Here is an 18,025-nt window from a genome sequence, read left to right as displayed (position 1 = left end):
ATGCGAGCAGTAAGTAGTTTCAAGGGAGAAATTCACTGGTTGCATTTTTTTTGTTAATAACTTTTCCTGGGTCACAATTTCAGTGTGTAGATTTGTGTAAATGTTCTAGTGAAAAATAGGCCTGCAAGTTGTGTTTTTTCAGTTACTTTAAAAACTCATGTTGTATAAGAAATGTATCCTTGGTTAACTAGTACTTAGTCTCAAAGGAACAAAGGCACTTCACCTGTGAGAATGTCAACCAGTGAAAATCAAAGTCCTCTCAGAATCTGATCATTGTGAAGAGTGGCAACAAGGAGCGAACTGTCATGGCAGGCACACTTGCATATTCAAGATACAGGAAGTTGCTAGATTGGGAAAGATGCATTGAAACTAAGCGTGGATGATAATTTCTTGTTCAGAAAGGAGCAGTTCCTTAACCTAGAAAGTTCCAAGCCTAGAGAACAGTAGACTAGAGTAGATTCGAAACACCATTTCTCATTATTAGTATCCTGGCTTGGCAAACTTTAGCATGTATGCTATGTGACATTTACCAGGACTGATGTCCCTGTTTGAGTTCCTGGTATAAGAGAACACAAGTAGAGATGGCTGGGGACTAGCTGTGAAACTCTGGAAGGTATTCTTAGCATCTTTGTCATGCTGGACAGGGTAGTTAGTCATTTGAGTAAACATAGCAGTGAAGAAGACTATTGGAGCTATAGAAGGGAAAAACTTTTTATGACACAGAGCTTTGAGCTGTATGGGCTTCCTAAGTCACTAGTTGGTGGTGTAGGACTACTAGTTTGTTATGGAGACACGATTACGAGGGTGCAATCGGTTTTTGTTATCCACCAAGAAGGTTCAAGCCGCAGGAAGTTGGTTTGTGCATTCGGTTTGCCGTTTTGTTGCAATGTATAGAGGTTCTGTCACACCACAATGTAGTACTTAGGGACCTTGTCAAGGGTTTGCCATCTAGAAAGTAGTTATCAAAGTGAGGGGATTCCTGTTCTCAGCCAATAACCTATGCAAATTATGTATTTTCTTTCCCTTTCAAACTCTTCCGCCTCAGTTTGTAGGTCAGATGCATTTCAAGAACACGGAATCCTGGAGAAATGGGCTTCTTAGATTCATGTGCAAATTACACTGCCAGTCTTTCTGTTATCTTCAACAATTCTGTTACAGTTTCTTATTTCAGTATTTGGGTTACAAACCACTTCATTATTTTGTATGATTTCTCAAAAGCTCCTCTTTTTCTTGCACTCGTCAAGTGAGCAACAAATTTATGATAAAACAAATAATGACCATGCATGTCACTATATTCTGACTGAGTTTCAGCATTATTCTGGGAGAAATCTAATGTTTGAGGACACTTTTACAGGTAAAAGAAAAACGTGCAGAGCTTGAAAAGCTGAAGGCCACGTTTGTAAAGAGAGCATCCGAATTTCTTCGAAATTATTTTTCTAGTTTGGTAGATTTCATGATCAATGACAAAACATACTTCTCTCAGGTATCATTTAAGAAAACATTACATAGTGTGTTCTTTGTTGTCACCTTATATGCATTGCCTTAGCGAGTTTCACAAAGCTATTGTTTTCAGAGAGGGCAGCTGAAAAGGCCAGATCATGCGGACTTAAGATTCAAATGCCGCACATATGCTCGAATGCTACAGCATCTGAAGGTGTGTTTGTTCAATTCACCACAGAGATTTTTTTCCACCCCATGATTCAACGGAACCTAGTTTCATGCTTCTGAATATATCTCTCAGAACCTTGACAAGAGCTCACTGATTCCATTACGAAAGGCATACTGTCACTCACTCAATCTTCTTCTTCGACGTGAGGTATGCTCAATGTTCATGCTCAGCAACTTTCTTCTTGATTTGAATGAGCTGAGTTGCCTTGTTTTGACAAGCTCAAATGAGACATCTTTCAAGAATGTCTTAAACCAGTCTGTGTGAAATCCTAATTGAGGTCCAGGACATTAAGGGGAAATGCTATTAGAAGGTGCTGAAAGATACTGCACATGTAAAATTTTCTTGTAGAGAGTCGAAAGTGAATTTTTAATGCTCAGAGCAAAAAATTTCGCAGGAGATACCTCATTCAACTAGTGTTTTTCATGGTAGGCTCGTGAATTTGCAAATGAACTGCGAGCAAGTACAAAAGTCACAAGGAATTCCAATTTGGGTGGTGCCTGGCTTGAAGGTGCAGCTGGGGGAGGTCAAGGGAGTAATAGTGGAGATACCTCTGTGGTATCAGACGCATATGCAAAAATGCTTCGTATCTTCATTCCTCTGCTAGTTGATGAGGTAAAATTTTCAGGTGCCTTCTTGATTTTAGCAGACCAGAATCATATCAAAGTTGCATAAGGTTACTTTCCATTCAGTGAGTCACTGACTAGCATCAGATGGTCAAATGGGTTTAAGAAATTGCCAATTTTTAGTATTGAATATTCCTGCACTTCTGAAATGGCAAATAGAAAGAATTGTATTTATTTTATAGTTTTTCTTAAAGCTACTGATTCAAGGAAGTCTAACCAGCTACAGGCTGCTCCTTACACAGTGAAACCTTCTAATTGGGCTCACAATAAGAATGTGAGATGTGTGGCAGAGTAGTACAGCAGAGCATTTGACACATTTCAATGTTTTCCTGCTGTTATGGCCTCAAATTGGGCAGAGTATCTACGCAATTAAGGAAAAGTAATGATAGTCTAAATCAGATACATCTTTGATTGAAAAATGCATCACTAACACGTACCCTAAATGCTTGTTGCAATTGATGATTTAATTGAAAAATGCATCACTAAGAAGTACCCTGAATGGTTGTTTCAATAGTGCAATGCGCAGTAGGGAGGGTACCATTTGAAATGCTGAAATGGTATTTCGACTTCAATCTTTGCATGATACATCCAAGCTTTTGGTTTTGCTAGCACCTTCTGATACAAGTGCATAGTGCATTGTATACGGGGAATTCTGAACCTTGGACACTAGGCCAAATTGGTTGCATAAGGTTGTTGGTGGTGCCTTGCCATATGATATGACCATCCATCCAATGCTAAGCTCTGAAAATGAACAAACTAGTGCAGTACTAATTGATGTCAAATGAAGAAAACATCTCAGTTGAAAGGAAAGAAGGATGGCTGCCATGATAAGTCTAAGGATGTTGAAGATCTGATCTTGGAAGAGACGACGCTATTGCCAGCTCCATTTTGATATATGGAGGCAATATTTACCAAGGTAAGAATGGCAAACCTATACCTTCAGCCCAATCAGGACCGGTAGATACCTGCAATGTTAGTCCTGACCTGAAACATAAAACCTAGCATGTAAGTACCAGAAGAGAAACTAGAATGTGCATATGGACTCTTTCATATTGACATGTGTTTGGTACTTTGCTGAAGTGAAAAATGGATCGAAGATCCAAGTGAGTGTAGGTGTAGTGGAAGTAAAGTAGGGCTCAGTCTATGGTAGCCTATGCAGTTGATAAAGCCTAAAAATCTAGCAAGACTAATGAAGAAAAGACAAGCCTAGCTTAACCTAAAGAGTAATAGCTTGACTAGCAAGTGATGCTAAAAAGATCTTTTTGTTGTTTGGGATTTATCAGCCCCTTTTTCCTTCAAGGAAGGAGGTAGAGCATCAGAACAAGATTGTGACACATGTTTAGGATCAACCAAGGAGGGTGGAATTGGGTCTAAGTGTTTAGGTGATTCCTTTCCACTTTATCAGTGTCTTTTTCCTTCAAGGAAGGAGGTAGAGCATTGGAACAAGATTGTGGCCCATGTTTAGGATCAACCAAGGAGGGTGGAATTGGGTCTAAGTGTTTAGGTGATCCTTTCCACTCTTGGTTGACCTCAATGGAGGTGGCTTGTCAACACAAGAAGGGGGACCTTTGCTTTTGAGCGACCAAGGATGGTGGTACAATGTGCTGGAGGGCAACGCTCCACACAACTAACCAAAGGATAATGTGGGACTCACTTGTTGGTATGTGGGAGGTACATAGTGTGCAAATGGCACTCATGACAACAAATCACCAAGGTGTAAACTCTTACAGCTTGGAGTAGCTAATGATGGCCTAAAGCCTAAATATAGATAAAAAAAATGTTTTCTAATAGTGGGTATTGTGAAGAAAACTGCGAGGGTTTGCACTAAGGAAACATAGTGTACGACCATGAGAGAAACACAAAGAGACAGACACAGACGTAGAAAACAAAACTCAAACCCTAAACGCAAAACTCAAAACTAAAACACAGAAACTTAAACACAAACAAAAGAAGTGAGAGAAGAACACAACTCTGAAGTGAATGAATATTGTAAATGAATGTAAGAGTAGTTAAATTGTTAAGAGAGAGGAAGAACACCAAATGCCGATCACCAGAGTGCAGGCGATTGCGTAGGATGATACCTGACGATAAAAACGTCAACAGAAGGCTGTAAACACAACTTCCAGGTGGAGGAAGATGGTCGCTAGCTGCCGCTAGGTGATGGAGAGCTCCAAATGCAGCAGCAGGTCGCTTGATGGAGGAGGGATGCCAACTATCGCCTACAGCTAGAAGTTGAAACGCAAGGCATGGATGAAGGTGGAGGTGTTGGGGATGAGGAATAGGGCCAAATGCAGTAGGCAGAAGGGCGCTAGACAGTGGGCAACAGCTTGGAGAATGGTCCCAGGGCATTGGGAGGGCTGATGGAGAGAGAGAGAGATAGCGGTTGAAGGGTTGGACCGCCACTTGTGTGTGTGCTGATGACTGCAATTTGCAAAAACGAGATGGGCTGAATGGGGGCAGCCTATCTATTTATAGATGTTGAAGGGTGCCCCAAAGAATTAGGGTTTTTGGGGGATCACTGAAACTCTCTGAGATTGCTCCCCTCTTTAGAGTTTTTTAGTAGTTAAGTATGTTTTGGGGCTGTTTAAGAATACTAATTAGCTGAAAAGTGTGTTTTAGCTCAATACCCTCTCTCGAGCCCAAAACTGAGCGGAAGGGTTAGGCCAACCACTTTAATTTTAACTTACCCCAAGGCGTCTCACCCCAAAGCAGCCAAGGCATCGGACAAAGGGTGCATGGCGGCTGCCCAGTGGCCTGCGAAGACTACAAAGGTGATGGTTATCTTACCAAGGGAGCCCAAGTGACCACCCCAGAGAGGACAAGGTGTTGAAAATAAAGGGCCATCGTGCCTTTTATCTGTGCACGGGTGTGAACACACCCTTAGCACATTTGTACTTTCATATATATATCTATCTAAAAACCTAAAGAGGTACACTCGTCATTGTACTCAACAAGTCTTGCTCACTCTCCTCTCTACTCTGCTCTCTCTCTCTCTCTCTCTCTCTCTCTCTCTCTCTGTGTGTGTGTCTCTCTGCTCTTTGTTGTGAGAAAGCATTGCGTGTCTTGATCCTGGGGCTCTCTATCTTAACAAACTTGTATTAGAGTGGGCAAGGAGTGCACACTTCTCGAGACGTTAGGAGTGAGCCAATGGTTCACACAAGGATGTAGTCGTGATGACCGATAGTCACTGCTGACAGCACAGTCGTCATCATTGGACCAACAGGCGGCAGCTATCTGTTGCAGGCATAACGCTGTTGAGAAGCAAGCAACAAGACAAGTCAAGCGTAATTGCACAACAGATCAGGTGGACTGTTGGTGAGTAGACGACAGCAGCAGCTGGGTGTGACAGGGCAGCGCCGTGGCACAAGGCGACGAGGCAGGCAGGCGTGATCAACAGATTTGATGGACGAGGACCAATGGGGCAGAAGTTGCATGGCGGGCTGATGGCGGACAGGCGGAGGCGACGACCTGTAGGCGATTGACGCCGACGGGTGCATGGCGAGTCGCGACTACACGACAGGTCAACAGAAAATCAGTTTTGTACCCCTCTTTCTTGATGGGGGTTCGCGCGTATAAGCAGAGGGTTCAGATTTGTTCAATCCTGGCTCGAAAATTAGGGGTTTTTCCCGGATTTGGGGATTGTGATGTAGAACAAGACCATTTGTCTTAGAAATTGCAGGAATTTGTGACATTTTACCTCCGACATTTGGAGTTTTTCATGTACATGCAAGAATTGGGCTGAAATTTACCCAATTTCTCGACATCGATGCACATTAGACCCCGTGCAATTTAGGGCTCTTGCTGTTTGGGCAAAATTTGTGCGCCATTTGGTCATTTTATGTACATGTAAGTTTAATTCCATGCAATTTGGACATCTAGCACTTGACAAATTTGGGGGTTTTGCTGAAATTGCTCTATTTTAGCAAAATTGGCCTGTTATATGCATGTCAGAGATAGTGCAAATGTATGATTGATGCTTTGAGCACAAAAATTTTGGGGCTTTTGATAGTGCATGTCAAATTTTGTGCCTATGGGTGTATGTACAACAGAATTTGCAGTCAAAAAATTTGGGACTTCTCATGTAATGTGATGTATTTGTCCTTGGAATAGCTGTAATCAGTTGAGGAGTGCTGTAGCACAAGGTTTGGTGCTTTGGAAAATTTATTTGCAGGTCTGAAATTTCTGCTTTTACATGGTCATTTTTTGTTGATTGGTACTTGCTGGTACCTTGCTCACTTGTGTGACAGTTTGGGCCTGCATTTGCTGAATTTTTTGGTCACATTTGGGCTGAAAATCATGGCTGGCAGCAATGACAGCAGTAATCTCATGCGCATTAAGAAGCTTGAAGGAGCACATAGCTTTGGAGTTTGGCAGAAACAGTGCTATAATATCCTGTTGCAGAAGAAGCAGGCAAAGCCGATTAAGACCAAAGGGGCAAAGCCTGCAGACATGGAAGAGGAAGATTGGGATGAGTTAAATGAGCTTGCACGCTCAACCATTGAGCTATCGATTTCCAATGCCTTGTTGTTTAACATTGAAGGTTTGGATTCTGCCTATGCTATTTGGACTCGACTGGAAGAATTGTATGCACAGAAGAGTGCCACAAGCAAAGTGTATTGGCTAAAAAAGCTTATGGATTTGTGTATGAAAGAGGGTACAACAATGCCTATTCACTTGATTGAGTTTAACTCAATTTTCAGCCAGTTGGTTGCCTTGAAGTTCTTGATTGATGAAGAATTCAAGGCTACGTTCTTGCTTTGCACTTTGCCAGAGAGTTAGGTTACATTTAGGACTGCTATGAGTAATTCTAATGCGATCCTTTTGTATGCTGTTGTAGAGAGTGCTCTACTTATGGAAGAAATGAATCGGCAGAACAATGGATTCAGTAAGTCTTCTAGTGCTTTGCATACCAGGGGCAGATCACAATAGAAAGGCAAATTTGATAGCAAGTGATGCAGTAAATCACGTAATAAGGATGTTGAATGCCATCACTGTGGCAAGAAGGGTCACTTCAAACATGACTGCTATAAATGAAAGAAAGAGAAAGGGAAGGGCAAGAAGACGGATGACAACAAGGAAGAGAAGAAAGAGAGTCATCCTGCTAAGAAGAACAATGTGAAGATCGAAGAGGTGAATGTAGTTAGCCATGAGAGCGATAGTGGGAATGATGTACTCTTTGTCTCTTCATGTTTTAGTGCACATGCTTTGATAGTCAATATGGATGATGACATGCACACTTGGATTTTGGATTTAGGTGCCTCTTTTCATGTCACCCCTCACCATGAGTGATTTACAAACTATATAGGAGATCGGCATAGTGTTGTCCATCTTGGGGACAATTATGCATGTGACATTGCAGGCATTGGCAGTGTGTAATTGCAGTTTCAGCATGGATCTATCTTCACTCTTTAGAATGTAAGCCATGTACCACAGCTCAAGAAGAGCTTGATTAGTACTGGTCAACTAGATGATGATGGTTTTCATACCACCTTTGGTGATGGGAAATGGAAGATCTGTAAGAGATCTAGGGTTATTGTCAGAGGCTTAAAGAGCGATACTTTGTATCCTCTCCTTGTATCTAGTGTGCATGACCATGTTGTTGCCGTGATCGAGCAGTCAAGTGTTTCCTTGTGGCATGGCCAGTTGGGACATATGAGTCAAATAGGAATGAAAATACTTTATTATTTAGGTTACTTGCCTTATCGTTATGCTGATTTTGAGCACTGTGATCATTGTGTTTATGGTAAGCATGCGCAGACATCTCATAAAAAGTCTCTTTCACTGAAATCTTTGCCTCTAGAGTTAGTACATTTTGATGTATGTTAGATGCTAGGGTTATCTCTAGGAAGAAAGAAATACTTTTTCACATTTGTCGATGATGCTACATGAAAGGTGTGGGTTTATCTATTCATAGTAAGAACAAGCAGGTTTCAAAAATTCTTAGCATTGGTTGAGAACCAGACTGATAAGACACTTAAGTGTCTTCTCTCTGACAATAGTAGGGAGTATGTGTGCAAAGCCTTTTAGGCATTTTGTGACACAAGAGGATAAAGAGGGAGCTCATTGCCTCTTATAATCCACCCCAAAATGGAGTTGCACAGCGCATGAATCGGACCATGCAGGATAAGGTCCGAACAATGCTGTCTCATGCTGCATTATCCCATGGCTTTTGGGTAGAGGCTGTTATGACAGCCGTTCATTTGATTAACAGGTCACCGAACAGGTCTTGGGGGAAAGAGTCCCTTAGAAAGAGTGGTCGGACAAGCCACCTTCTTATGCTCATTTGGGTGTGTTTGGCTGCGAGGCTTTTGTGCACATACGGAAAGAAGAATGCAACAAACTGGAACCAAAGTCTTGTAAATGCATATTCCTAGGATATGGTGACGAGGGTGAGATGGGGTATAGACTTTGGGATCCTGAGAAAAGAAAGATAGTACGCAGCAATGATCACGTTTGATTTCTGAGCTTGGGATTACTAGGTTTCTGTTCTCTAGTGTGATAGTCAGAATGCTATCATGTTAGCACGGAACCTTGTCTTTCATGCAAAGACAAAACACATACATGTGAGGAATCATTTCATCAGAGAGCTATTTGATAGCAAGAGCATTGAGCTGGTCAAGGTGCACATTGATGATAACCCTGTAGATCTTCTCATGAAGGGTCTCCCAGCAGAGAGGTTTGCCCATTGCCGGCAAATGATGGGTATTGGATAGGTATAGTCTTTTCAGCTTTGTACATACTTAGACTTAGTTGATTCTTTTCCTCTACCTTTGGGCACATTGCCTTTAGAGGAGAGAGAGCAGTGCATGTGTTTGCCCGTAAGGGTCAGGTTGTCCATAGTATATATAGCTATCTAAAACATTATTGAGGTACACTCTTTAGTACCACAAATTGTGTCTCTATCTCTTCTTTCTCTCGACCTGCATCTCTACACAGAAGCTCCATTGCAGCTAACTCAACACTTTTTAGGCGGAAGACCTTGGGCCTTGGAGCTATACTCCTCGTCCACATGGCCTGCTCTCTAGCAGTGTTTGCAAAACCGGTTTTCCTTAGGGAGTTGTTGCTAGATAAGTTCCATTGGAGGAAGAGGAGTCACCCTTTGATTGTCTTGCCTTCGTATCTTGCAAGTTTTTGCCACTATTGGTTTTTCCTCTTGAAGAAGAGGCAACCAACCCCCTCTGATCTAAATAAGGTTGTGATGAGGATTTCTTGTGGACTTGATCATGTAGTCTCGTGTAATGCAAGAGCTGGCACTCAAACTCGTAGAAGGTTGGTAGTCTAGACTCTGAGATGATATGCCGAATGAAATTGAAGTATTTTTCCACTAACTTATTCAAGAAGAACGTAACATGATCATCGTCTGACTTTGGAGAGCAAGTTCTGGCGAACTCTGTGAGTAACCGCCTATATTCAGCTAGCTTGATGTGTTGAGTACGATCTCGACCGCATAGCGGTTGAGAAGGTGACTCCAATGCTCTGACGCGAGCAGGAAGTCCTGAACTCAGGAAGCAATCCCTTCATCAGCTCAACATTGACTGTGGCATTGGGGGCTCTCCATTGACGGATGTAGTCAAGGTGAGCTAGTCGAGGGTCTGGCATAGGTTCTAGACCAATGACGAGGTCCCAAAGACCTTGAGACTCAAGCATTTGTTGCATGAAATTTGCCAAGTGGTGAAAATCGACCCGTCAAAACCATTCTTATCTGTGAAGGCATTCTTGGCCGTTGCAATAGGAGTGGTAATGCTTGGAGATGGGTAGTGTGAAAAAGTGTAATGGGGGTAAGATGGGGGAGGGGAGTGCACTTGGGAATGGGCCCCAGACTGCCCACCAAGCATACATGTAGTGTGAAAGGTGGATCCATAGGTAGGGAGGGGCTGACTAGGCATGGTCATGGTAGCCACATAAGTAATCCAAGGAGGTGGGATGGGAACACGTGGAGCAGAGGATGGGAATCCTTGCGTAGGTGTAATCCAAGAAGAGTGTGAAAGCGCACCATAAGCTAAGGATGGAAACCCCTGCGTCTGAGTGGTCATGTGAGAGGTGAATTGGGGGGTAGTGAGGGGGATGCCCATCACAACTGTCCCAGGTGCTATGGGTGTGGGCATTTGTGGAAAGGTGAGAGGTAGTGTTAAAGGGTAGTATTCCCCCTAATGAAGTACCATGGTGCAAAGAGATAGAGATTGGGGTAGAGAAGGAGAAGGTGCTAGGAGCGGAGATGGAAAATCGAGCCCCTAGTGTGTGAGAAGCATGTGTGGAGTGTAATCCAAGATTTTGGAAAGATGATGAGAGGTCATCAAGGTGTGATATAGGAGAGGGTGGGATGGGGAGTAAGTGGGAAGTGTGTTTTACATGCTCAAATGAAACAAAAGCTGGTGTTCTACTTGAATTCCGTGTGCTTCGAGAGCCCTCTCTATTGAAGTTCACATACGCAAAGCCATCCAGATCATGTACCTCAAAAGAAGAACAAGCAAGGGTTTTGATTCATGCAACTCATAAGGATTGTACAAATCTAACATGGGACTTGGTTGAGATGATGAAGATGGATCGCCAGACGTTTTGAATGCCGTATATCCTCCATGATCGGAGAGGTGATCGGCCTCACCAACTGGTTCGAATGTGGTAGTGAAACTCGTAGCAGGGGTGTAAACATCACCATACTTTTGTGATAGTACTCCTCAAAGTCCTCTGTCATGTTAGTGAAATCTTGAATAGGAGTAGAAAAAGAAGGTGAAGGTGAGAGTGGAGTGTCTTACTCCTCACCGAGTCCATAATGTTGTCTCAGGGCCTCCAGTGATGGAGAAGCGTGATAGGACATCATAGGAATTGGAGAAGAAGGTGTTTGGGACATTGTGATTCGGTTACGAGTCGTATTGTGTGTCTCGCACAAAAACTAGCTCTCCACAATATTTTGGAAGATACTCTTTACAAGACCACCGGCTCTGATATCATGTCAAGAAAGCTGCTAGGGTTTGCATTGAGGAAACATAGTGTATTACCACGACAGAAACACAAAGAGATAGACATAGACACAGAAAGTAAAACTCAAGCCCTAAATGCAAAACTCAAAACTCAAACATGAAAACTCAAACACAAACAGAAGAAGGGAGAGAAAAACACAACTCTGAAGTGAATGAATACTGTAAATGAATGGAAGAGTGTATAGATACTCAAGGGTAGAGTAGTGTGTCGGAGAGTGACGTCTACCGGAGATGGATCCTGAGTCTTTGACTACGAGTTAAATTGTGAAGAGAGAGGAAGAACACCAAACGCTGATCACTAGAGTGTAGGCGATTGCAGGGGATGATGCCTGATGATAAAAACGCCAACAGAAGGTTGTAAACGCAACTTTCAGGTGGAGGAAGATGGTCGCCACCTGCCGTAGGTGATGGAGAGCTCCAAATGCAGTAGTAGAAGGTCGCCTAATGGAGGAGGAGGGTTGCCAATTGTCACCTACAGCCAGAAGCTGCAAATGTAGGGTGTAGATGAAGGTGGAGGTGCTGATGGAGAGAGAGAGGCAGCAGTTGAAGGGCTGGACCGCCACGTGTGTGTGTGCTGATGGCTGCAATCTTCAAAAATGAGATGGGCTGAATTGGGGCAGCCTGTCTTTTTAAAGATGTTGAAGGGTGCCCCAAAGAATTAAGGTTTTTGGGGGACCATTGAAACTCTCCTGGACCACTCCCCTTTTTAGGGTTTTTCTTTAATTAAGTGTTTTTTGGGGCTGTTTAAGAATGTAATCAGCTGAAAAGCGTGTTTTAGGTGAATAGGTACCCTATGGTGGGTACAAATGAGGGTCCTAAATTTGATGTGGAATCTAAAAATGCATTTAAAGTGGGAGGGAAGCATGGGGGTTTTGAATGTGAAGCACCAAACTCATGCTTAAATGGAACCAGCAAATATAGGAGTACTTTTGATCTCACGGTTTTCTCCATATCCATACTGGTACTGACCTAGATCTCTTTGTTGATTCACAGTTGGTTCTTGTATAATAGGAGCAGCAAAATAGCCAGGATCACGATCACAAAAAAATGGATTTTATGAATCTGCCACTAGGCTTGTCTATGATGAAGATTTGGATGTCGAGTTGTATGCTGAGTGGATTGTCCTTCCTCAACTAGGAGGTAATCTGTTTGTCAAGTGAGTGCCCCAACTGAGATGCACCTTGTGAGGGAATATGAAACGAGAAGAGCTGGGCTTTAGTGAATGACCCCTAGAAGAAAAATAAGTGGAAGATGATGGAGTGTTGTCCTCCACATCAAGACCATAATGCGTTAATAGGGCTTCCATTGAAGGAGTGGCCTAAGAAAACGCTGTAGGATTCCAAGATGTAGTTTGAGCCGTTGTGAGTTAGTGTGTGATGTTTTATGTAGTCAGAAAAAACCAAGAATCTATGATAGTCATAGGATACCCTTTAGAAGAGCATCAGCTCTCATACGATGTGGAGATAGACTAGGGTTTGCAAAAGAAAACACATGAACGTACAAACACGACCCAAACACAGTGAACAAAGACACTAATGCAGAAAGCAACATTGAAGAATAAATATGAAGTCGAATAAATGATTGATGTTGGATAATGAATAGATGAATGAATGAATGTACCTATACAATGCCAAAAGGTAGAGCGTAGCTGATGACTCGTTGGCGTGGGTTGAGGGAGATATTGGAGTGTGTTGTCCATGGGAGACATATCTCCAGTGCAGTAACCACTAGTAAGAGTGGAGAATGTTGTAGAAAGTGCTGAAAACTCAAAAATGACCTGCTCTAGATGCAAACACAGATCAGGCTGATGCAGAAAATGATGGGCATGTAATAGGTTGGAGGAAAGGGTGATGCAATGTGGCGACTGTGAGCAAGTTAATGCAGTAGACTGATGTAGAGGGCTGTGAACAGCAGAGCAGTAGGTTGGAAATCAAAATGCAGCAGGTCTGTGTGGCTGGAGAAGGTAAGCATAGGAATGTAGTGCTTGGCCACAGTCTCCAGCTGATGAAGGATGCTGAAAATGAAACACCTGTAAGCCAAACTTCTCAAGAAGCTGCCCAATATACCTTGACTGTGATAGCCCAATACCTCGAGCATCATGTATGAACTAGATACCCAAGTAATAATGCAAAACTCCCAAGTCAGACATGTCAAAAGTTTGCTGCAAATTTTGTTTGAATGCTGAAATCTGATCAACATGTGTTCCAGTGAGCAAAAGGTCATCAACATAAAGACATATAATCAGCATAGATCCCCCTTCTTTACATACGTAAAGAGTAGACTCAGATGAGCTGTTTAGAAACCCTTGACCAAGCAAGAAAGCATCTATTTTTGCGTACCAAGCTCTAGGAGCTTATTTCAAACCATATAGTGCCTTTTTGAGCTTGCATACCAAATGTTCTGAGCCTTCAAATGCAAAACCAATGGGCTAATGTACATAAACTTCCTCCTGAAGTTCCCCATGTAAAAATGTAATTTTGATATCTAGCTGATGCACTGTCCAACCATAATGTGCAGCCAAAGCAATCATAGACCTAATGGTCGTCATACGGGAAGTAGGAGCAAATGCCTCATAGTCAATGCCCTTTTTCTGTGCGTAGCCTTTAGCTACAAGCCGTGCCTTGTATTTATCAATGGATCCATCTACTTTCCTTTTCAGTTTGTAGACCCATTTCGTTCCAATGGCTTTCTTTCCAAATGGCAAGAACACCAAATCCCAAGTTTGATTCTTAGTAATAGAATCTAATTCAGCTTGCATTGCTGCCATCCAATGCACATTGTGTTTTGCATCCTTAAAACATTCAGGCTCTTCATTATCAAAAGTACTTGCTGCCATAACAAACTCCATGGTATGTGCTGAATCATGCAAACGAGTTTGCCTTCCAGTACGACCAGCCATGGGTGCATCCAAAGGACTATCTTGCATAGTCTACAAATACCATCTAGGTAACTGTCTAGCTTCCTGACTGTGTGAAAGCTCTTGCTGAATTTCAGTTTCAGCATTATGCTGAATATTCTGATCAGCCAATGGCTGAATTTCTGCACTTTCCATAGGAGCAGCTGGCTGAACATTAGGTTCATTTTCTAAAGCTCCAGCTGAATCACCAAAAGTAATGGGCAGCAGCCCTTCAAAAACATCACGGGCAGCCTGATATGTGTCCAAACCAGCCAAGGATAATTCTGATTTTTCATCAAAAACAACATCCCTGCTGACAAAAACCTTCTTTGTAACGGAAACATAGAGTCTGTAGCCTTTGCTTTCATTGCTATATCCCATAAAAATGCACTTAACAGCCTTGTTGTCCAACTTTTTTCTAAGTACCTGTGGAATATGGGCATAGGCAAGACACCCAAAGGTACGGAAGTGGCCAACAGAAGGTTTACGACTGTTCCAAGCCTCAAAAGGTGTGATGGTCTTCAAGGCTTTGGTAGGGCATTTGTTCAAAATATGGCAAGCACACATGACTGCTTCCATCCAAAAACTATGAGGCAAGCTCTTTGCCTTCAGCATACATCTAGCCATCTCCATGAGTGACCGATTCTTCCTCTCTGCTACCCCATTCTGCTGTGGAGTATAGGCAGTAGTGTACTGATGGACTATGCCTTTTTGCTTCAAAAAGGAATTCAGCATAGAGGACATGTATTCCCCCCCTCGGTCTGAACGGAGAGTCTTAATTTTGCATCCAGATTGATTTTCAACAAGTGCAGTGAAAGCCAAAAATGCATCATACACTTCTGACTTCTTTTTCAAACAGTAGACCCAACAAAAACGTGTAAAGTCATCAATGAATATCACAAAATAATAACAAACGCCCAATGACATTGTTTGCATAGGCCCACAAACATCTGAATGCACCAACTACAATCTGGTTGTTGATCTGAAAGCAACATCACGGGGAAATGAGAAACGATGCATTTTTCCCAAAATGCATCCCTCGCATAAGTGCTCTGGAGGTCTCTCTAAGAGAGGTAAGCCATCCAGTATCTGAGTACGCTGCAAAAGCATTAAGCTGCCAAAGTTTACATGCCCCAAGCAAGCATGCCCTAACTCCGCCTGTATCATAGAAGGAGGAAGAGTGGATGTCAAGTATGCCGATTGATCTACTGAAAGAGCATCCAGCTCATATAAACCATGACACAAAGATCCTGTCAAGATCAAAGTCATGTGTTCTTTATCTCTAACCATGCAACGGTCATCATCAAATGTGACCTGCAAACCACAACATGCCAAAGAAGAAATAGATAGCAAATTCTTCTTGATTCCAGGCACAAACAAAGCATCTTGCAGGCAGAGAATAGAGCCATCAATGGCTGTGAGCTGAATCTCCCCAATACCATGAACAGGGTATGATGCATTATTGGCACACTGTACAGATTTCCCAACGGAAGGTGCACTAACTAAAGCAAACAGATCTCTGCGAGATATAATATGTCTAGAAGCACCACTGTCAAAGAACCAAGTGTCAGCATCCTCTGTAGAGCTAAGTGCTCTATTGGCCCACGAGATGTCATAACTGCAAGTGTAAAAACAATAGTCCCTGTCCACAACAAAGGACGCGAACTCACTAGCATTGGAAGGAGTAGTAGAAACAGACATTCCTGACTCCTTCTTTTCTTTGGCAATGCGCTTCCTGCACTCAGTGATATAGTGGCCTGGCTTCTTACAATAATGACATTTTCCCTTTTTAGCTTATGTCCCCCCTTGTGTCTGATTCTGTGATGTGTCCGAAGTGCCAGAACTCTGTGGAGCATTTTTCACCTTGCTATTTTTGCCTTTCTGTCTTGCCACAAAAGCCTGCTCAGAGACTATATCATCCACACCACTATTTTTCCTTGTTTGCTCTTCCTCTAGAAGCAAACTAACCAGCTGAATAAAAGTGAGTGGGTGCTCGGCAATCCTCATGGTGAGGTTCAATGCAGTATGAAAAGACAAGTACGAAGGAGGTAAGGAATTCAAGGTGGTGGTTATCAACTGTGCATCCGAAAAGTACTCATCTACATTCATGAGCCGCTCCCTCAAGTCCTGAATTTTATTCAAGTGATCATGCATAGAATCACCCTCATTCATCTTCAAAGTCTCTAACTCTTTCTTCAAGAAAGAGATCCGAGTCTCATTCTTTCCTGCAAACATATGCTCCAAAGTCAGCCATGCATCTCGTGAAGAAGATGCTGAACGAATGTGAGGGATGATGGACCGCTGAACTGCCAAAGAAATCAGCGACAAGGCCTGTGCATCACTGTATCCCAAGCTTTTTGAACTGCAGTTCTTGGAGGAAGTGGCTGAGGTGGAGCGGGCTGAGGTCCCCATTGTCCACGTGCTCCTTGAGGAGGAGGAGTAACGGGAGCTACAACTCCCAGTCGAGTTTCCTCTCCGCTGACATAATCCCATAAATTCTTGGCCACTAATACATTCTTCATCATGAATGACCATAGCGAATAATTGTTTCCGTCCAATCTGTCTTCCTTGGATACATACGTAAATACATCACCTCCCTGATTTGCCATGGTGACAAATTTCCAAAGACAAATGAGCAATGTCAAAGCAGTAAGGACTGGAAATCTGCAAATTTCCAGAAATTGCAGCAAGCACACTTCTGCAATTAATGTGCAAGGGCGTATTCTGTCAAAAAAATCTTTAATGCACGCTTTCCAAGGTGCAAACAGTGTTCAGCAACACTGTAATATCAAAATCCCCAAGATTTTTTGCCTCAAATGTGTTCAAAACAGTCTTTCTGTGATTGTAACTGCAGTTTATATACAACTGTCCTCAAAATACATAAAAGCCCCAAAATTTCTGATGAATGTGCCCAGAAATTTGCATCTAATTTGTCCCACACTTGTATCCTGCATGCTGTGCTTGCTGCGTATGAACCTCCTCTTCCAAAACTTTGTTCTGGAATAAAATGAAAAAAAAATATTTTCAAATTACCTGACGTGGACAGACAGGGTGCACGCTGGTCAAGTCGCTGGCAGGCGGGGCAGCCGGGTGGGGTACCTGACGTTGACTAGGCAGACGCTGGTCAGGTCACAGGCTGACGGGGCAGTTGGACGGACGTTTTACTTTGACAAGGCGGACAGTGAAATCGCACGCAGGCGACATGGCGCTGCAACGTCGACGATGCGACCATGCGTGAGGGACCAGACCACCAAGGACTTTTAGCGGGAGGGGGACACGATTGTGTTGGAGTCGATGATGGGGCAAGCGATGGAGATGACCCAGTTGCTATGGCCCTTGAGGGTGGCTTTGAGCTGACGAACAAGCCGGTGGAGCTGTCGAACAGAACGGGTGGACCTGACGAACAGGAGTAGGCAGACGAGTTACAAGTCGAGCTTGACGAGGATGAGGCGTTGCTGAGATAGGTGGCGTATGCAGGTACTGATGGTGCCTTCAGCTACTGGCGAGAGCTACAGAACTGACGGGGGGCCGCAGACAGTGGAGGCTAGAGTCTGCAGACTGCAAACTGCTCTGATACCAAATGTAAAGATGGTGATAGGATCAAAATGCAGCTGAGAGTGCAGTAGACAGTGTGAGAGTGAGAGAGACAGAGTGAAGCACGACACCCAATCCAATAGACTGAAAGAGTGTAACATGAAAGTACAAAGTACAACCCTTAAACCTTAGGGTTGTAGGGGGTGTTCACACCCGACACACGGTAAGTGCCCATAAGTGTGTAACATAAGCACATAAGCACATACGAAAATAAGACTATAAGTCTGGGGGAAAAAACCTCTCCTACCGAGAGTAAAAAGTGCCC

The 18,025-nt window shown here is 43.1% G+C and overlaps 1 protein-coding gene across 1 annotated transcript in view; it reads left to right on the top strand.

Annotated features, from left to right (window-relative positions):
• LOC148041786 (exocyst complex component SEC3A-like) overlaps window positions 1–18,025 on the top strand; it is a 161,767-nt gene that overhangs the window by 61,965 nt on the left and 81,777 nt on the right. Inside the window, exons 11-14 of the mRNA XM_087682434.1 lie at window positions 1,355–1,483; window positions 1,574–1,654; window positions 1,742–1,816; window positions 2,099–2,281. Coding sequence (XP_087538560.1) covers window positions 1,355–1,483; window positions 1,574–1,654; window positions 1,742–1,816; window positions 2,099–2,281 — 468 coding nt within the window. The remainder of the gene's footprint in view (window positions 1–1,354; window positions 1,484–1,573; window positions 1,655–1,741; window positions 1,817–2,098; window positions 2,282–18,025) is intronic.

This window comes from Lygodium microphyllum, chromosome 1 (assembly GCF_053477565.2).
Source record: "Lygodium microphyllum isolate KBCC chromosome 1, Lygodium_microphyllum_v1.1.10, whole genome shotgun sequence".
NCBI classification, from domain to species: Eukaryota; Viridiplantae; Streptophyta; class Polypodiopsida; order Schizaeales; family Lygodiaceae; genus Lygodium; species Lygodium microphyllum.
The sequence above is the reverse complement of the archived record's forward strand: the minus strand, read 5'-3'. Positions and strand labels throughout refer to the sequence as shown.